We start from the raw sequence: 21,241 nt of genomic DNA, 5'->3' as shown, positions 1-21,241 counted from the left end.
ATTTATGTTTCTTTTCTCTGTATTTTCTGCAAGGTGTTTGAAGCAGTAATAGCTTGGGTGAACCATGACAAGGATGTAAGGCAAGAATTTATGGCTCGGCTGATGGAACATGTACGGTTACCTTTGCTTCCCCGGGAGTATTTAGTTCAGGTAAAAGCATGTGCAGAACGCAGTCCAGGCCCCTGGGGTGCAGGACAGAGGACAGTGAATTCACCGGCTGCGTTTCACAACCAACTGCTCCCTCTGAGGCCATTCCCAGTTCTCATAAATTTGCTTCCCCCTATTTTTGATTTGAGTAAGCATGTGTCAGGGTCTAACGAGGCTGTGTCTGGTCTTCAGGTGCCTGTGAATAGTGCACCTGTGCTCCACATCGCTGCTCCACATCTTGTTTACTTTCATTTCAATAACCTCTTCTGATTTCCCTGCAGAAATGAAATTTGCATTTGTACTGTTTAATTCTGCTTTGTAATTTCACAATGCTGTGCATTTGTTTCTATCTTAATTCCCAAGCTGAGAAAAACCAGCTTATTTGAAATAAAGAGAATAGATGGGTCAGTAATAGTCCACAGATTTGAACAATTTTAAATTTACTCTTTTATTGTTAGCATCTTACTAGGACAATTCAGTATTTTTATAATTAAACCATCTAAGGAAACATTTATTAAGAGATTAGATCTGAGCATTTTAGGATTTCTCAAAGATTTCATTATCTGCTGTGATGTGTATAATCATTGGTGCTCTGCAGTGAAGAAAATGAACAGAAAAAACCTGTCCTGCATTTGAGGTCAGAGACAGCAAGGACAAGACTTATTTGTGGTATAGGCTCAGTGTTACAAAGAATTATGAATCCTTTTTCTGGATATTTTAATTGACTTCTTGTGTTTGAGAAAGTGTCTGTATTAGGATTGCCTACCCCACCTGAAAGACTCATGATCTAAATTTTTTTTCTTGTTTTTTTTTACTATTAATGTTTAAAAGTAAGAAATAAGTGATTACCTAAAGAGTATCCTGTAGCTGGCACTGAATCCAAAATTTTCTTTGCAGCTCTTCTCTTTATTGCCTAAGTATTTTTCTATGCAGACCAGATACTTGAGCATTGTTCAGCTTCATTTTTTTCTCTCATTGGTATTTATAAACTTTCTGTGACTTTAGACTGAACTGGAGAGGACAGTTACTGCCTTTTCTTTTCTTTTACTTCTGTTCTGTTGTTGCTTTCATCATGAAATAGCTGTCCCATCATGGGGTGGGTCTTAATCTTACTTCTCGTTACAGAGGGTTGAGGAGGAGGCTTTGGTCAAGAACAGCAGTGCTTGCAAAGATTACCTCATTGAAGCCATGAAGTACCATTTGCTGCCAACGGAGCAACGTATGTTGATGAAGAGTTCCCGGACCCGTCTGAGGACACCCATGAGCCTTCCCAAAGTAGGACCTATAGCCCGTGCTTGCTGTCACCCCATCTGAAAGGCCCATAGAGAGGCTGCCCACTCTACTCATTTGAGTTTCTATGTGCCTAGGAATTGATTGCTCTGCATATTATTCAACTTCCTGGACTTTGTCTGCAGTGTGGGGTTGTTTGGCTCACTTAACCCTTGTAAGCCACGGGATGTCACTCTTCTGGAACAGAAGGCAACTGGTTTTGTCCCTTTTGAGTTTTATTAGGTCTAGTTACAGTAAAAAAGGAAAATCAGACCAGGTAGAAAGATTTCCCTGTACAGCTATGCGTTTCTATAACTGAAAACCAAGTCATTTCACAGAATTGCATATTAGGACTAAGGATGATAAATCATTTCCTTCCTAATCTCCGTTGAACACTATTTATCTGATGGCTCACCCACCCATCGTGTTTAGCCATTTCCATGTAGATTGCCCATAGGTCTCCCTGACCTCCAGTTTCTATTTTCCTATGTGAAAGTTCATATTCTACCTCTTCCTGTTAAGTTGAAGCCATCCATGTTGACTGATTTAATTTCCCTTACATTAGACCCCTCATTTCTGTCTGTTTGCAATCCCTTCTGCTGTTTTCATCTTTACAACACTAGAAGACCAACACTTTAAGCGCCATTTTATGTGTGGTCTACTCACAATGATCCATGCTTTTATTTCTGCATTTATTTTTAGCTCTTACATGTTTGGGCAACGAATGGATTAAGAAATAAGAATTACTCAGTTATCCATTGTTTTCATATATTATCTTGAGTTATTACTCTATCCTTTCCATTAAATTCTGTCTTTTATGGTCTTTCGCTTTAATGCCTTTAGTGTTCTTTCAAGTTTTATTTTTGGAGTGCACGTTTTCATTGCTCCACATCTGTATTGGTATTGTTTTTCTGTTTTGACCAGTGTCAGTTAACAACAGTTCTCAATTTAGAACCAGCTGCATATTTTGCCAATGTGCCGTTACTCCTTTTACTAGATCACTGGTAAATAATTTAGAACGGACCTCAGCACACTCCCTTGTGGCACCTCCCTGGAAATACCCACTCACTGATACAGTTCGTTTGTAGAAAATTTCTGGCAATAGACTATGTTTATTATCTAAGCAAAAAATAAGTAATTTGGCTTATTCCATATGATGAGATTTAGAATCCAATAGAGTCAGATTTGCATGATTTTTTTTTAACCTCCCTCTGCGTGTTACTCATCATTTTGTTGACTCCTAGAAGTTCAAATGTTTTTCTCAAAATATTCTAAATTTTTATTGAGACTTATTATCACTTAAAAGATATTTATAAGGCCTTCACTTCCTGCTCTGTCTTGAAAATTGGTATTTGCCTTTTTTAAATTTTCTGATCTCTCCTCAGTTCTCCAAGATTTTTCAAAAATAATTGTAAGTGGCTCAGTAAGTACATTAGCTAGTTCCCATAACACCTTAGTATGCATGCAATCTGGGTCTGCTGATTTTATAAATGTTTACGTTTTCCAAATACCCTTACCTGCTCTTATAAGTAGCCATCTTTATAAGTCTTCATCACTTCATATTTGTCCATATTATTTGGTGTCAGTTTTTGTTCTTACCAAAAAAATTGGTAAGAAGTGTTCCTGGTCTTAGCCCATTTAAATTACCATTTCTTTAATGTTAATCTTTGCAACTTCCTTCTAAACAGTTTATCTTTAGAACTTTCTGATTATTTCATTTTACATTACAAAAGACCTCTTCTTGACTGTATGTTCCTGTCTCTGACATTTTTAGCTTTGCTCTCTTAGCTATGCTTCAGAGACCTTTACAGTGAAAACAGATTTTCTTCTAATTTGGAATAAACATCACCTTTGAACACCTTCTAAGGAGTTTTTTGTAACATCCTACTGAGCATCTCACTTTCTCTTGTAGATTGTGGTCACCTACTCAGTGAACATTGTTTCTGGGCTTCCCTGGCTATATGGTTTTGCAGTGGCACTTCCAAGTGTATTAAACATTGGGATTTCTTGGTCGTTATCTTAACTGTGGGTATGCTGATCCCTAAGGGCTCTCTGTTATCCTGCTGTCTCTGGGCTGGAGGTGGGGGGCGGCAGACACAGCAGACAGCAGTGAGCTACTCTGGTGCTTTGACTTGGCGTTTTCGTAATCCCTTCTCAAGGTTTGTTTACCTGCACATGTTTTTGAAAAGGTGCTTGTATTGGATGCTCTTGCAACAACACTGGATTTCATTTCAGAGTGGTTATAGTCAAATTTAATTCTAAGTAGGTAGGTAAGAACGAAGCAGAGATTAATTTCTCATCCTTGTTTACTTCATAGTAAAGGATGTGTTTTATCGTAACAGTAAGTCAAAGCAGACAAAATGTGGTGGTGCTGAGGAAAGTATATTGTAACGTTTTGATAATATTTGAACCATGACAGTGGCTTAGTACTTTTTATATTAGGCTCTGATTCTATGGACTTATATTAATTTTTCTTTTTATATCTCATAAATTATTCCTTTTATATCTCAAACATTATTTTTTTGTCTTCAATAAATAGTACTGGGATTGTGTAAGGCACTCTTGCATTTCAACAACATAATGAAAAGTCATGTATGTTTTGCTTACTATTTTTTTTCTTTGGAATTTGTATTTTTACAAAGGCTATCCTGTTATTTCTGTGTATATGTTTTTCTGTATTTTACCCAGAATATCTGTTGAGATTTCCAATTGGAAAATTACAAAACGATTTTGGGGGAAGCAATTTTTAACTAATGTTTAACAGATGAAGAAAATCAAACAAAAAAGGTTAATTCACCTACATTTCAGGACGGTCACTTGAATTTAACCCCATCCATTTCCTTCCTTAAATATGTCCCATTTAACTTCTCTGTAAAGGCCTTCCCAGTTTTCTTTTCCTTTACATTAGAAGAATTAGTTCCAGGAGTCTTCTGCAGATAACTGGGTGTCAGAGCTGGGGGCACATCTTCCGTGGCAGCTCAGTGGCTCCAGCAGTTTCTTGACCCCTGCATTATCCCTGCTGTCTTGTCTTCCCATTACACAGCCTCCCTTGTCCCTGTTACCTCTAAGTTCTGGAGTACCACATCTCACTCCATTTTACCTCTCCTGGGTGAGTAAAGGATAGATATTTCTGCCATTCTGTGGACTCAGTACCATGGTTTCCCTCCACCCTCTCTTGGGTGTACAGAAGTGAGCTGCTGCATGGGGATCATGAAATTCGAAGCTTAAGAATCATGAAATCTAATAAACCAGAGTTTTTGTAAAGTGTTCCCTTCAGAGACTTCTTAAAAAAATCTTTATCAGCGATGTGAACCAAGCCTCTTGCAGCTGTTGTCCAACTGCCAGACATGGGTTAGCATGTTTAAAGATAGATCGTATATGAACCCCCAGACTCAGACCCAAGCTTGTGGTCTATTCTACCTCCATAACTTCACAACCTTGCCCCCATCCCTTTGTTTTCTTTTTGGTGATAGATGGGGAGGGTATTGCAGATTTTCTCTGTTCATTCTTCCTTTTATTTGTTTGCATTCAACACCAGAAAAATAGCAGATCTGAAAAAAAAAATCACATTAATTGGTATATGTTCAGTCTTATTTTTAAGACCTTTAAAATTCCTTCTACTCTCCAGTTAATAAATTGCTAAAATAGGTCCTTTCAGGAAACTTGAGACTTACTGATTCAAGGGTCATGTTTTAATATGCTCATCTATCTCAAATTCTAAATACAGGTAGGTCATTGTTCAGTCAGGGTTGCAAACCTCCCCTTGCTGTATGTATACGTCATTCCATCATATTTTGACTTTTGTTTTTGAACATCAGTTTCTCCTGTTATCACAGCATCTTTCCCTCAAGCTCCTAGCCATTCTTTATAGTTTAATGTGACATTAACTTTTATGTTCTTCTGATTTGACAGTTGCGTTTTGATTGTTACTGAAGAATGCCCATCTGTACTCAGTGAAGGCAACCCGTTTGCTTAATTCCCTCTCTCCAGGGTCCACCCCCTTCAGGAAGCTTTCACTAAATTAGGGCACATTCCATTTTCTGATCAGCAGCAGCAGTTAATGTCTATGTTAATAATACAGCTTTTTGGTCATATATAAGTGAATATTGTTCTTGAATTACTTCATGAGTCTTGTCTCCTCAGGGAAGTCTACAAGCTCTTGGGGTAGAGACCGTGTCTTCTTATGCCTAACACCCAGGCAGCTCTGGACAAGTACAGATGATAGGCACTCGCCAAGTAGCTGTTGGACTCAGTTGAATTGAACAAATTTTTAGGCCTCATTTGCTCTGCACACTGGCTATTGTGCACTCATTCATTATTGCTGGTGTCTCCTTATCTGCCCATTCAGTTGTTTTACTTGTGGGTATCAAGGGAGGCCTCTACTGGAGACTGAGCAGTCTGCTCTCTTGTGAACGCCAATGCAGTGACTCATTTTTCAATAGGCTTTTTTTTCTTCTTCCATCTTTCTTTTAATAGTTTACTGTTCTTTTCACCTTACCTTCCCACTAACATAAATTTCACTTCTGTCTCCTCTCCTGGATTGTGGAGATGTAACCACTGGTCATCACAAAGCCAGGAGGATCTAGTTCGTAGCAGCATATTGCAGCCTTGCCAGTGCTGACTGCCTGCTGTTTTTTGGCTTAAACACTGCTTTTGCTTGAAGGATCAGAAACTTATTTTAGTTTCTGAAATCCTTATTTTGACTAAATGTGCTAGAGAATAGAAATGTAGTTCTAACATGTGCCCCTTTGTTTATTAAATGTTGATTAGGTGGTTGTTTCCCCCCAGCGCACCCTGCTACCCTCATCCTAACGCACCCCACATTAGTGTCTTTGTGAGACATTTCAGTGTGAATATGCAGTAGTTTGTTCAAGTGCTTATATTTCTGCTCTTCCAGGTGATGGTGGTGGTGGGGGGCCAAGCACCAAAGGCTATCCGAAGTGTGGAGTGCTACGACTTCAAAGAAGAGCGGTGGCACCAGGTCGCCGAGCTACCTTCCAGGAGGTGTAGGGCAGGTAAGCCTGGTGCATGTGGTCCTTTCCCTCCTGCTGGGCCACTGGGAACTTCTCTCTCAAGTCTTACTTTATTAAGTAGAAGAGTATTAGAATACTGAAGTAGAGTAAATAGAAAATAGTATAAAAATGATTTAAAAAGCTGTGTGGTTAAACAGTGATTCAGGAGTAGCATACAACTCACAAGGTATTGATGGGGCTAGCCAGTCTGTCTTCATCTTTATACATCTTTCTGGTTCTCTAATGTGAGGTGGATCAGCTAGCCATGTGCTAGGACAGTGTCCTAGTTACCTTTGCTAAAATGCCAAGGAAGGAGTTCTTCAGGTCAGGACCCTGAGAGAGTTCTGAGAGATTCCTGATGGAGCCATAAGCCACAGCTGCCTTCTTCCAGGCATGCATTTTACAAATATTTCGTTGAAATAGACCTCATTTAGCCAGAACTGCAATCAGAAAAGGCATTTGCAAACTCTAAGAAGTCTTCCTGTGACTCGAACTTGGATCCATAGGTCATAGGTCCGTCCCATAGCAAAATGAGTTCTGAGTGTGGGGCTTCCTTGTCACCATGGTACTGACAGCGCGTCCTGGAGATCCTGGATGCTAGCGGAGTCACCACATTCTGTAAGAACTGCCTGGTATCCGCGGGGAGGCGATCTGGATGTAGTACAACTTGTACTAGCTTTTTCTTGAACATTAAAATTGTTTTTAATCTTACATTATAAACAATGTTAAATGAATTCCTTATACACACATCATTATGTTCATATGCTAATATACTCACTGGGATAAAACTCTGAAACAAGGATCACTAATTCAAAGGGTCTCCTAAGAGGATGCTTCTGTTACTACTTCTTGACAATAGCTTATGAAGGTGCCAGTTTCCCTACATTTCCAAAAACATCTTTTCATTTTAAATGTTTGGTGTTTTGTCAATCTGGTAAGTTAAAAGTGCTGTCTCATCTTTCTACTTTTTTTATTATAAGGAAAGTTAAGCATCTTTCTGAATTGTCAGTTCATGGTATTTTCCATTTTTTATTGTTTTAGTGATTTGACAGATGTAAAGGAAAGTAGCCTTTGTGTGTATGTATGATATGTGGTGAGAATATTTGTATTATTTAAAAAATATTTTGACTTGACTTGTGCCATATAAAATGTTACCTTTTTATGAAGTTCTGTACATCAGAATTTGTCTTTGGACTTGAGCTTGTTTCTTGTCTAGAAAAGCCTTACTCCAGAATTGTGTGTGTATGCATGTGTATGCAGCACATTTTTAAAAAACCTGTTACGTTGAAATAATTTTGCATTCACAGAAGAGTTGCAAAGATAGTCCAAAATGCTCTGGAACCCTCGTCTCCTAATCCTGACATCTGATGTAATTGCAGAATGCTTTCAGCTGGAGCAGGTCCTCCAGTAATGTCCTTGTTCCTTTCAGGGCCTCACGTTGCATTTAGTTGTCATGTTTAGTATCTTCTGATCTGCAACTCGTTCCATAGTCTCCTTGTCTTTCATGCCCGTGATCATTTTGAAGAATGTCCCTCAGTTTGAGTTTAGTGTTTTCTCATGATTAGGTTGCTGTTACTGTAAATGTTTCTGGTGTCATTAACCTTGGTCATTTAGGGTGGTGTCTGCCAGGTTTCTCCCTATAACAAAATTATGTTCTAAAAACATGAGTTTTTCTAGTACTTTTACAATTTTATTTTTAATATTCATATCAAAAACATCTGTACCTTATTTTGATACAAAAAGTAAGACGTGGATTTTGTTTTTAATGGCTAGCCAGTTGTCCCAACACCTTTTATTGACTAACCTACCTACCTCCACTCATTTGAAATGCCTTTATCATACAGTAAATTTCTACATGTACTTGGTTTTATTCTAAATTTTGTTCATTGATTTGTGTTGCCTATTTATGCATCAGAACAGCAATTTTAATTACTGTGCTTTATACTCTGTTTTAAGACATGATGGGACTAGTGATAGGACTCACGACATCCTTCAGTAGCTTTTAACATATTTATAAGGTTCTATGTTTCTCAACAAGTTTATTCTTAGGTAGTTTATTGTTACTATCGGCAGTAGAATCTTCCATGATACTTATAACTGATTTCTTAATTCATATGTGGTTTCTTGTACAATTTCCTTTTCATTGCACTGTATGTCACTGGACTGGGTCCAGTTCAGGAGTGAACTAACCTTCATTATACCTCAACCCCTGCCCTCTTTAAAAGTAATCCTTGCCAAACTACTGAGACTTCTGGGTGCTTGGGTTCCCCACAAATGAGGAGGGTTACCAGTTCCTTCAGGTCTCCCTGCCTCTCCAGAGATTTTGGGGGAAACCTCACCTCATAGATGCATTCACATATTTTATTTTTCCCTGTCACCTGAAATTCCCTAACAGTTGGTAAGCATACTCTGCCATCTTTAAGATAATAGATTTTTATTTTGTTTTGTTTTGTTTGTAGAGAAAAGAAAATGAACCCACATTCCCACAGTTAGCATTCCTCAGTGTTGTTATTTATGGTTCTGTAAACAGGACATTTCCTTGCTGAAGGATGCTGCCTGCTGTCCCTGCTCACAGGCCCCCAGCCCTCCCAGGAGAGGTGTCACATCCGCTGCTGGGGGCACTCAGGAAATACAAATGAGTCACTTGATATTTCTCTGCCTCCTTAAAATGTCCATGCCCACAGCTCTTATCAAACACTAGATTTTCCAGAAAGCAGCTTGAGTGTACATTTCTGATTGAACCAGGGGCTCCCTCCCCTGAAACATAGCTGCCAACAGGCAGCTTCATTGAATTGTAAAGTATCTTGATGCTGTATGAAGGCCTGCACCTCCATGTATGTATTTTGGGGGTGGGGATAAAGCACCAGGGCTAAGAGCATAGTGGGTAGTGGTGCACACCTCCCCAGAAACATTAATTGCTATTCCTACTGGGATTCCGAGGACAGTGAGGCACAGCGCCTGCTCTTAACATTACAGGACTTAAGAAAAATAAAATCTGGAGTAGTTTAGAGCACTGATAGTGCAGACTGTATCAGATTTATTAACCTCAAATGCACTTATAGATACTGTGCTAGAGGGGTTCAGGAGCTACAGTACAGGCCATTCCTTCAAGCTAAAGTGGTTCCAGAAGGCCTCACAGATGATGTGGAACTTAAGGGAAGCAGATGGTGAGAGGGGCTTCCCCAGATGAGGGCAGCAGCAGGAACACAGTGAAATGAAAAGGCATCTGGTTTTCCTGTCCAGGGGTCCCTTGGTATTGATAGTGCAAGGGCTAGCAAACATAGGGGACTGGAGAGTATTTGGGGCTTTGTGGATTATGTGGACTCTGTCACAACTACTCAAGTGCCATTCTAGTGTAACGCAGCCATAGTCACTATGTAAATAAATGATGGGTGCGGCTGTGTTCAATATAACTTTGTGGACAAATTTGAATTTAATCATTTTTAATGTGTCACTAAATATTCATTTTCTTTTCATTGTTTTCCAGCCATTTAAAAATGTAAATCCATTCGTAGTTCATGCAGATTCTGCAAAAATAATTAGCCTGCAGGCTGTAATTTACTGGCACCTGATTTAACTCACTGATAAAAGGGGAGCATGTTATTCAAATTTAGTATATAGAGCAGGAGGCCCCAAATCAAAAACCCTGGGAGACATACAGGTTCAAGCAGTTGGAAAATACTGGCTCATTACCTAAGTCTATAAATAAGTATTTGAAAAAAGGCCCGTCAAAATCACTCCATAGTCTACTGTGCATTTTCGGGGATCTTAGCAAGGAGGACGGGTAGGGGGGTGGTATGCGGGCTGGCTGAGGAACAGCGCCCTCACCTGCTCGCCCTTGGCAGGGATGGTCTACATGGCCGGGCTCGTGTTTGCCGTGGGCGGCTTCAACGGCTCCCTGCGAGTGCGCACCGTGGACTCCTATGACCCCGTGAAGGACCAGTGGACCAGTGTGGCCAACATGCGCGACCGGAGGAGCACCCTGGGGGCTGCCGTGCTCAACGGGCTGCTGTACGCGGTGGGGGGCTTCGACGGGAGCACAGGTGAACCCTTCCCCAGGGCAACGCTGGAGCAGGGAGTCCTAGCAGCCTGGGGGGGGCAGCTAGAGCCCCACAGGAATGGCAGTGCTGAGGAGTGTGGGGGGTGTACCTCAGTGTCAGTCACCCACCAGGTGTGGACCCAGGTGTGAAGGCTGGGATGGGAGCCCTCAAGGATGGGAGCCCCCAAGGGGGCAAGCCCTGCAAATCCTGCATCTCGCCTCTGCGCTGCATTGTTTCCCCTTAGTTTTAATCCTGTTTGCACCGACTATTTTTCCTTAGTTTTAGTCCTGTTGGCACCGTACCACCTTCCCTTAGTTTTAGTCCGGTTTGCACTGCATTGTTTCCACTTAGTTTTAGCCCGGTTTGCACTGCACCGTTTCCACTTAGTTTTAGCCCAATTTGCACTGCACAGTTTATACCCTTAACTTCAGCCTGGTGCAGCCTTCCTGAGTTGTTCCCTAATAGGAGGTGTAAAAGAACATTGTCTTAGGTCTGCCCAGACAAGATGAAGATGGTGATGCTTCATTGCAGGTTTGTCGTCGGTAGAGGCCTACAACATCAAGGCCAATGAGTGGTTCCACGTGGCCCCGATGAACACGCGTAGGAGCAGCGTGGGCGTTGGCGTGGTTGGAGGTGGGCACGGGGCTCCCTGGTGCCCGTGGCTGCAGGCCCATATTGGTCCCAAGCGACAGCCAGCACTTCCTAACCGGGATCGCTTTGGGACCTCTCGGAAAGGGAAAGCAGCGGTTGTGAAGCTCTTGAGCATCCTCCCCAAAATCCGCTTGTTTGTACAGCTGACCTACAGAAGCCCCCTCCTCCCTCCCGCTCCCCCTTTCCATCCCAAGCACCCCCCAATCCCTCCCTCCTTCCCCGTCTTCCACCCTTCCTCCCTCTCCCTTCCCCCCTCTCCCTTCCCCCACTTTCTTCTTTATCTGGGAGTGTTTGTGTAATGTATATAAAACTGTTAACTTAATAATGGTTTGGAGAACAAATCAGATGAAATATATATAAAATTTTGTATCTGGAGAAGGGGTATTTAATGTTTAAGGGATGGGTAGTCACATTATTTATATCCTACTTCATTCCCCAACAGAGTTTAAGATAAGCTATAGTTTTGTGGGTTTGTTTTTTTTCTGGGGGTGGGGGCAGTGGGGGCTTGGCTAGGTTTGTGGGTTCCCACCTCTTGCCAACTGTGGGTATAATTTTATGCACGAATTTTTCTTTAATAGTTTGAGATAATTCATATACCATACAGTTCACCCACCTATTTAAGTATGTATGCCTCACCACAATTAATTTCAGAACATTTTTATTATCCCAGAAAGCAATTGTACTGCCTTAGCTGTCACCCCCCATCCTCCCAGCCCTCAGTAACTACTCCTCTACTTTACATTTCTACGTAAATTCCCAGTTTCCAGGCACTTCATATTAATGCCTACATGATGTGGTTCTTTGTGACTGGCCTCTTTGATTTAATGTAATGACTTTAAGGCTAATCCATTCCTACCAAGTACTAGTACCTCATTTCTTTTTATTGCCAAATAATATTTCATTGTATGCTGGCCCTAACTCTTAGTTTAACCTTTTTTTTTCCAATTTACTAAGATAACTTTGATAACTTAATTCTTCTTTTCCAAGATGTTGTTCACTTACCAGTGTTGTCCAAAAATGTAATGAGTGTACTTTCTCTATCAGCCTCATTTATTGATGAAAATGTTAAGTTAATGTCATAGTATATACCCCGCAGATCTTCATAATGTAATTTGGAAACTCCATTTATCACCATTAGTGGAGACCTTAATAGTCTTAAAACCCACTAACACTTTGAAGGGAAACTTCCCTCCCGTGGAAGCTGATGTATCATTTCCTGACTTGATAATCAACAGCTGTTTATGGACTTGGCTTTCTTTGTGGCCCCATGTGCAGGTCTGCTCTATGCGGTAGGGGGTTACGATGGGGCCTCACGGCAGTGTCTGAGCACCGTGGAGTGCTACAGCTCTGCAGCAAATGAGTGGACCTACACAGCAGAAATGAGCACGAGGCGGAGTGGAGCAGGTGAATGAGCGCCTAGCTTAGCACTTGGACCATGGAAATGATGGAAGAGAGTCAAACAAGTGAAATGATTCATTGCTTGTCTGTATTACCAGAAAATATTTTATATACTGATTTTAATGACATTTAACTATCTCTTAAATTATGCAGCTGGTAGTAGGTAGCTGCCCATAAAATTTCAGTTTATAAAACTTGTAGGCGCTATCTTAAAGCGTTTGTCCCTTTTCATTATATTGCTTGGTATTCCTTTATGTTTTTTTGTTTTTAGTGCTTATTGGGGAACTTGCTTAATAATCAAGTCTCTTTGCTTCTTACAAATTTCTGCTTTAATAGTAGTTTGCTTTTATCATGAAACTTGTTTTCAAAACGATTATGTTAAAGGATCACACAGCCCCTCCCTGTGTTTCACCTACATGCTCTTTTTATTCTATTTGACATGTTTTTTAGAATAGCTCTTACTGAGATTCTCATTTGTCAATTCTATTCATTTCCAGTTCTTAGGTTGTATGTTTAACATTGACTTACTTTTATTATAAATAATAATATCAAAAGTCTTAGTCATTTGAAAAAGTCTTAGTACTTCATAAATGTCTTATCCCTCTTATAGTTTGGTTGTTTGGTTGTTTCTGTGTTATAGGTGTTGGTGTGTTAAACAACTTACTGTATGCTGTAGGGGGTCATGATGGTCCTTTAGTGCGAAAAAGTGTTGAAGTATATGATCCCAACACGAATTCATGGAGACAGGTTGCAGATATGAACATGTGCAGAAGAAATGCAGGTATTGCTCTAGTTTGATTATCAAATTTATAATGATTTATATTCAGTTTTACTATTATCACTGTATTTCCATTGTTCTTTTATGGATTTGGTTTCCCTCATAGACTAGTTCTTTAAAGACAGAAACTAATGTAGTAATCCTACATGGTGAATGCCAAGCATAGTGTCTAGAACATAGCAGGCTGACACTTCATTGACTTATAATTTCTACTAGTGGCTACTTCCAGCGATGAATACGGAGACTAAATTAGAAGACCAGCCCTCTTTATTTGATGCTTGAATTCATTCATTCTTAACCAGATATTTTTGACCTGCCATGTATCACATACTGGAGAGCCCAGTTCTCAGGGAATTCAGTCTAGCTGAAGTAAAGATATATACCAGGTTAAAAAGCTAGTTGCTTATCTGAATCTGGAGGGGAAGCCTGAAGAAGCTAACCCTAATTTAATACAGTTCAGGATTTCTAGAAAATAAAAGCTAAAACAAATAATTTCAAGAAAGCTGAAGGCTTCAAGATTAGAAAACTAACTTGAAAAGAAGACCTAAGGAAGGGAAATGGCAATGGAAAACAGCTTCAGGACAGCCAGACAGTCCTTTCAGGAGATGCCAGTCTTCTTTAAAATGCCATTATCTTCATGCCATTTCCCAAAGTCCAAAATAAGTTCCTGATGATTCTCAAACTTACTCTACACACTGGATGGTGCTGCAAGATGCACCTTCAGCCCCTGCAAAGTGCTCAATTTCTCTTTAATGTGATAACCAAGGGAGACTCAGGATGTGGGACTGAGTGGATTTATAATTGATTCTACCTGACCCTGCCGCTCCTCCAGTCAGTTGGTGAGGCACTAAAGCCCTCAGCTGTAGAGTCCAGAGCCATGGTGAGGCCGCAGGTGGAGTCAGGGCTTGACCCAGTGCGTAGTAAGTTGGAAAAGCCACAGTAATGTGTGCACATGCCTTCCTGGATTAGGAAACTTACCTGCATTTTGAACTTCCATTATTATTTTCCTACAGGTTGAAATAATATTTTTTCCTCTATCTGTGTTTTATTGTTTTCAAATCAAAATTAGCCCATTTCTTCCAGCAACGAAGAATAAGATAATTTGCATGTGTAGAGCTGTCATTGTCCTACTAGCTTTTCAAGTATTTGGACTACTTTAAAGTTTGCTTCCTGTCAGACCGGAGTAGTGACCCAGCTGAGGTGGAATAGAGGTGGCTGGGCCCATTGGCACAGAGGATGCTGATGCTACTGTGCACAGCTCTATTAGGTTAAAAATCTGCAAGCATCTGTTATTTATGCTAGCAAAACTATCTACAAAACTACCAAGACCAATGTGTGGACAGCTTCATTCTGGATGTTTTGACCATACTAGCACCAGGTCATAGTAGCTTGGAACCTTGTTTAAAGCTATTAAGTATGCTCTTAAAAAATACATTGAAATACAGAGGTTTTAAAAGGTGTTTATTTTTTAACTCAGCAATTTTTCTTGTAAAAATTTACATTAAGAAAAAAGTTGTACAAGTAGTATGCAAAAAAGTATGCAAGAGGCTTCCTTGTTTATTGCAGCATCATTCATAGACTAAACAAAATTATAACCATTAGAAAAGACAAATAAATTTTGGTATTATCATACATAGGGTACTATGCACCCATTAAAATTTATGTAGATCTATATTATTAACTTAGGGAAATGTCTAAGATTTGTTTTTTGGTGGGAGTAATAAAGTAGCGTTTGTGTTGTAAGCCCTTTTGAAGTTGGAGAGAAGAGACTCTGTTTATTAGCAAAAGAAAGAGTCAGCAAAAGTGAGGCCGGAATTTTATGGTCACTCTAACCAGCATAGGACTAGAGGTGATCACTTTTTTTAAACATACTTTTCTAGATGTTTTGAATTTGCAAAAAAGTGAGTTATTCTAATAATGAAATAATATTGTTCTCTACTTTTAAAGGAGATAAAAATAGTTGACCATTCATTATAATAATTAAAATTCAGAATCATTTTTACCTTCTACTAATACATATTTTTTCCTTGAAGTTCCCTGATAAGCTATTGGGGGAGCTATTAAACTACTTTGACTCTTACTTTTTCTTTTTTTTTAATGGGGATTAAAATAGTTTCTGACCTTGTAAGGTAAGGTTATTGTGAAGATTAAATGAAATAATACGTATATAAAGCCACTTCTGTATAAATAGGAGCTCTGAAGTATAATGGGACATGAATAGGAGCTCAGAAGTGGTTTTAGACTTTCAAATATAAAAGGAATTTTTTCCATGTTCACCATCTTTTCTTCTTTGCTGCCATTCAAGGAAACAGTCTCTGAATCATTCTTTCTCATCCATTTTTTTAAAAATAACTGTTTTCTCTCTGCATAATTTTTTAAAGGAGTTTGTGCAGTTAATGGCCTGTTATATGTAGTTGGAGGGGATGATGGTTCCTGTAACTTGGCTTCAGTAGAATATTATAACCCAACGACTGATAAATGGACCGTTGTGTCATCTTGTATGAGCACAGGGCGAAGTTATGCAGGTAATAATTGTCTAATTTTCTTATAGTCTTCTATAAGAATACAGAAGATTACATCATTATAATTTTTATATTAAGAATGTTCTGTTTTAAAATGACAGTCATTTCTCAAAGTATTTTCTTTCTTACTCTTAAAATAATTGATATTGGATGTATATATTCTTGATAAAACACTACATTAGTAGTGTTCTTTTGTTCTACAGTCATCTGTATTCAAAATCCCAACCTTTCTAGTGCAGACCCACACAATAAAATTCAATATGATTAACCTCTGTTTACAGGGAGTGGAACTTATTAAATGCCAAGGCTTTTAATTACTCAGATATCTAAGAAATATGGCCCTATACCTCCCCTGGCAGGACCCCATGTGATAGTATTATAGTGAGGCTGTGGGGTAATTTCTTTTACTTAGCTGAGTCCTGGCTGAATTACACGATTTTTGACCCATTCTCTTAGCAAGAGAAAATATTTTTAAATATAATGAAGTCTCTTAAACTATATGTTGCACATTGATTATGCTTATGATATTTATGTTTCTTTAAATATTAGAATGTTTCAGTAACTTTCAAATATTGATTCAGTATTGGAGAGAAAAAGAAGTTTTACTAATTAACCATCACTGTTGTTTATGTATCATCTAAAACAACATTTATTATAAGAACTAGGTAAAGTGTATCCCAAATAGCAGCTTCATATAACTGACATAAAATAAACAGCATACATTTTAAAAAGTGCAATTCTACTAATTTTAACATACATATATACCCATGAAACCATCACCACAATCAAGATAATGATAATATTCATAACCCCCAAAAGTTTCTTTGTGTCCCTTTGGGTATTAGGTGGATTTTGGTATTTCCTGAGTAAAATCATTTTCCCTTAATTGTAACTACAGAGAGCAGAAGACCAGTTCTGATGATAAATAGTCTGATGTTGTTTTTTGATCCATAATTAAACAGATTTCACTGTCATTTAGGTTAAAATAGAAGTACTAAAGTTTAAGAGATTTTGAGACATGATTTGTTCAGTCCGTGTTTTATTTCTTCATTTCTTTGCTCAGGAGTCACAGTTATTGATAAACCATTATGAGCATGAAGGACATTTTCAGCATATTTATACATGGAAAAAGACTTAAATAGGTATTTCTGAAGTGACTGGAAATCTAGCACTGCTCCACTTGTGGCTGCACTTTAAGTCTCAGCAGAAGACACACCCGTCTGCCTTTACAGGCCTCGATGCTGAAGATTATTTCTGGTAGAAGCTCCGTATAGGCTTTTTCTGCAGTGAGTAGCAGCTGACTGAATTTTACTAAGACACCTGCCCACAGCACTGGCCCTGCCCTGCTGTCTTAGACATCAGTTGCTCTCATGAAGACTAGTTCTTATCCACCTTGGATGGCTATGGATTGTTTTGTGAAGGTGGATAAAGTAACGTGTTCTTGTAAAATTTAAAATGAACTTTATTCCTTCTCCTGAAATCTGTATACACAGAAACTGAAAATCTTTGAATAGCTATTAAAATCCATGTAAGTATGCAAACTAGTTGAGGGATAAAACTTTGCTTTTATAAAATATTTGATTACATGAGTATAATAAATTGTGTGCATATAAATGTGTGTCTATATGCTTTCCTTTAACTATGTTTGAAAGATGTTTGAAATTTGATTATACTATTTATAATTGGCACAGTACTTTGAATTATGCCAGTACTACATTGTAAAACAGAGTTGTATTTTTTGATATTTAACAATGCTTAACACTTTAAAATGCCACTTCCAAGGAATGAACATGGTGTAACACACTTGAATATGTGTGATGCCAAACTTTTTAAAATAAAATATAAATTATGCTTATTTATTATTTTCTTCAGTTTAATCTTAGTCATGTTTTGAAGTGTATTTTTAATTTCTTAAAGTAACACTTTGGCATGAACATTACTGCAGGTTTTTGATGAATATCATGAATGTATGGAATTCAACTGAATTTGCATGGTCTTAAGAATTTTTTCTGTGTGTATACATTTAGCTATTAACAGAAGAGAACTTTCTGTGAGTAGCCATGTATGTTGATCAGATACAATTTTTCTGAGATCTTCAATTAGTCTCACTTTAAAAATGACCAAAACATGTCTTTCTTGAATTATCTTTGAATAAAAGTTTGTATACTATTTATTTCACTTATCCTTGATTTTTATCTATTTAATTTGATATTAAGAAGGTTGCCTGTTCAACTCTTCTGTTTTTTTCTAATTTCACAAATCAGTTTGTCAAAGTAACTTACAAGACAAATGTATTATCAGTAACTGAACTCACTAGAAATTGCTCTCCGAGGAAGTGCCTGAGCCATCCAGGAAGTCTTCCAGGTGTTGCTGGAATTTAGTCTTTATATTCTTCTGTGCCTAATAAGGGCAGGGCACAAGACAGCGAAAAAAGAAATAGCACTGGACCAAAAAGAAAATCAAAGAAAAAATACCTACTTAAAGCAATAGAGGAATAAATTGTAGTTCCAATACCAAATGAATTGAGGAAATGGGGGTGGAGGAGTGTGAAGGAGAGCAGAGGGGCAGGACCCTGCTGGGAGGGGGCACGTGGGCTGTTCTCAGGAGAGGAATTTAAAGAGTTAGCGTGAATAAAGGTAAGCTAGAACAAGTGATAATAAAGAGGAAAGAATTACACCTATGGTAACATTCCTGTTTGGTTAATATAGAGTGTTCTAATTTAAATACAAAACCTTATTTGATACTTGGCTAAGCTTTCTATTGTAAGTGGAAATACGAATAATTTAATCAGAAAAAGAAAAAGCCTCAGCTCACATTGAATTACTGTGGCTTCAAGCAAAAACATCCGCTGCCAGCAAAAACATGTTAGAACGCGGCTGAAATGGAAGCACTGTTGACTGTTTTCCGACTGGCACCAGGGAAAATGCCATTATCTCCTGATCACTTGCAAACAGCTAAATGGGCCGTGAAATGCTTCATGAATGTATCAAATAGCTAAAAACAATTTTAAGGTTTTCTTGAAAATATCTGTTAGGGTAACAAAGTCTTACTATATACTTAGTACATCAAATACCTTTGTCTTTGTTTTTTCTTTTCAGCTTTAATAGCTGTACTATAGAGAAGTTTGCCAAGATTTGTCAGTGGCTGTATTCCTAACTATAATAGCAAAGCTGTGGATACATCCTCCTCTCCCACACGAGTCTTTGAAACATCTTGAGTTTTTCTGTTTTTGTTTTTTTGCATATGAAAGTGTTACCAGCTTACTCTATTACTGTACAAAAAAGAGAGGTCAACAGTTAAGGCAGAGAAATCCTGTTTTAGAAATCCTACCAAGGAAATAGCACCAGGTCTAACCACCAGGTTGAGGCATGTGAGTTCTATATATAAATTTTGGATGTTAACCCCTTGTCAGATATGTTGTTTATGAATATATTCTCCCATACTGTAGGATGCCTTTCCGTTCTACTGATGGTGTCCTTCGAAGCTTTTTAGTTTGATATAGTCCCATTTGTTCATTTTTGCCTTTGTTTCCCTTGCCCGAGGAGAAGTGTTCAGGGAAAAATTGCTCATTATATTCAAGAAATTTTTGCCTATGTTTTCTTCTGTGAGTTTAATGGTTTCATGACTTACAAGCACATCTTTGATTTGTTTCAAGTTTTACCTTTGTGTATAGAGTTAGACAATAATCCAGTCTCATTCTCCTACATGTAGCTGTCCAGTTTTGCCAACACCAGTTTTTAAAGAGGCTGTCATTTCCCCATTGTATGTTAATTGGCTCCTTTCTTGTATATTAATTGGCCGTATATGTTTGGGTTTACATCTGGGCTCTCTCTAATGTTCCATTGATCTATGGATCTCTTCTTGTGCCAGTACCCAGTTGTTTAGATTACTGTGGCTTTGCAGTAGAGCTTGAAGTTGGGGAGCATAATACCTCCAGCATTATTCTTTCTTCTCAGAATTGATTTCACTATTCAGAGTATTTTGTGGTTCCATATGAATTTTAGAACTATTTGTTCTAGTTCATTGAAGAATGCTGTCAGTATTTTGGTAGGGATTACATTGAATCTGTAGAATGCTTTAGTCAGGATGGCCATTTTGATAATATTAATTCTTCCTATCCATGAGCACATAATGTATTTCCATTTATTGGTGTCTTTAATTTCTCTCATGAGTCAGGGTATAGGTCTTTCACCTCCTTGGCTAGGTTTATTCCTAGGTATTTTATAATTTTTGATGCAATTGTGAATGGAATTGTTTTCCTGATTTCTCTTTCTGCTAGTTCATCATTCATATATAGGAATGCAACAGATTTCTGTATATTAATTTTGTATCCTCCAACTTTGCTGAATTTAGTTATTAGTTCTAGTAGCTTTGTGGTGGATTCTTTAGGCTATGTACAATATCATGTCACCTGCAAACAGTGACAGTTTAGCTTCTTCTTCCTTATCAATCTAGATGCCTTTTATTTTTTTGTGTTGTCTGATTGCCATGGCTAGGACCTCCAGTACTATCTTGAATAAAAGCAGGGAGAATGGGCATCCTTGTCTTGTTCCTGATCTTAGAGGAAAAGCTTTCAGCTTCTCGCTGTTAAGTATGATGTTGGCTATGGGTTTGACATAAATGGCCTTTATTATGTTGAAGTACTTGCTTTCTATACCCATTTTGTTGAGAGTTTTTATCATGAATGGTTGTTGAATTTTTTCAAATGCTTTTTCAGCATCTGTTGAAATGATCCTATTGTGTTTGCCCTTTTTGTTGATGTAGTCAATGGACTTTTGAATGTTGTACCATCCTTGCATCTCTGGGATGAATCCTACTTGATCATGATCCTCTTGATGTATTTTTTAATTCAGTTTGCTAATATTTTGTTGAGTATTTTTGCATCTATTGTTCTGTGGTTTTCTTTTTTTGTGGTGTCTTTGCCTGGTTTGGGTATTAGAGTGATGCTGGCCTTATAGAATGAGTTTGGAAGTATTTCTTCCTCTTCTCCTTTTTAGAAAACTTTAAGAAGGATAGGTATTAGGTCTTCTCTAAATTCAGTTTGATAAAATTCAGCAGTGAAGCCATCTGGACAAGCGTTTTTATTCTTAGATAGTTTTTTGATTGCCCATTTAAGTTCATTGCTGGTAATTGGTCCGTTCAGATTTTCTGTTTCTCCCTGGGTCAGTCTTGGAAGGTTGAATTTTTCTAGAAAGTTGTATATTTCTTCTAGGTTACCCAATTTGTTAACATATAGTTTTTCATAGTATTTTCTAATAATTCTTTGTATTTCAGTGGTGTCAATAGTGATTTTTCTTTTCACACTTCTGATTCTGTTTTGTGTGTAGACTCTCTTTTTTTCTTGATAAGTCTGGCTGGGGTTTATCTATTTTGTTTATTTTCTCAAAGAACCAGCACCTGGTTTCATTTATTCTATTGTTTCAT

At 38.2% G+C, this 21,241-nt stretch overlaps 1 protein-coding gene across 5 annotated transcripts in view; it reads left to right on the top strand.

Annotated features, from left to right (window-relative positions):
• Positions 1–17,995, top strand: part of KLHL2 (kelch like family member 2) — a 104,250-nt gene extending 86,255 nt beyond the window's left edge. For all 5 annotated transcript variants that reach the window (XM_036889175.2, XM_057491198.1, XM_036889180.2 and 2 more), the window contains 9 exons: positions 34–150; positions 1,273–1,422; positions 6,314–6,431; positions 10,274–10,471; positions 11,000–11,101; positions 12,395–12,523; positions 13,158–13,298; positions 15,677–15,820; positions 16,881–17,995. In XM_036889175.2, the coding sequence (XP_036745070.1) occupies positions 34–150; positions 1,273–1,422; positions 6,314–6,431; positions 10,274–10,471; positions 11,000–11,101; positions 12,395–12,523; positions 13,158–13,298; positions 15,677–15,820; positions 16,881–16,909 (1,128 nt within the window). In that variant the 3' untranslated portion in view covers positions 16,910–17,995. The remainder of the gene's footprint in view (positions 1–33; positions 151–1,272; positions 1,423–6,313; positions 6,432–10,273; positions 10,472–10,999; positions 11,102–12,394; positions 12,524–13,157; positions 13,299–15,676; positions 15,821–16,880) is intronic.
• The last annotated feature ends 3,246 nt before the right edge of the window (positions 17,996–21,241 follow it).

This window comes from Manis pentadactyla, chromosome 1 (genome assembly GCF_030020395.1).
Source record: "Manis pentadactyla isolate mManPen7 chromosome 1, mManPen7.hap1, whole genome shotgun sequence".
NCBI classification, from domain to species: Eukaryota; Metazoa; Chordata; class Mammalia; order Pholidota; family Manidae; genus Manis; species Manis pentadactyla.
This window is presented reverse-complemented; position numbering and strand designations above follow the sequence as displayed.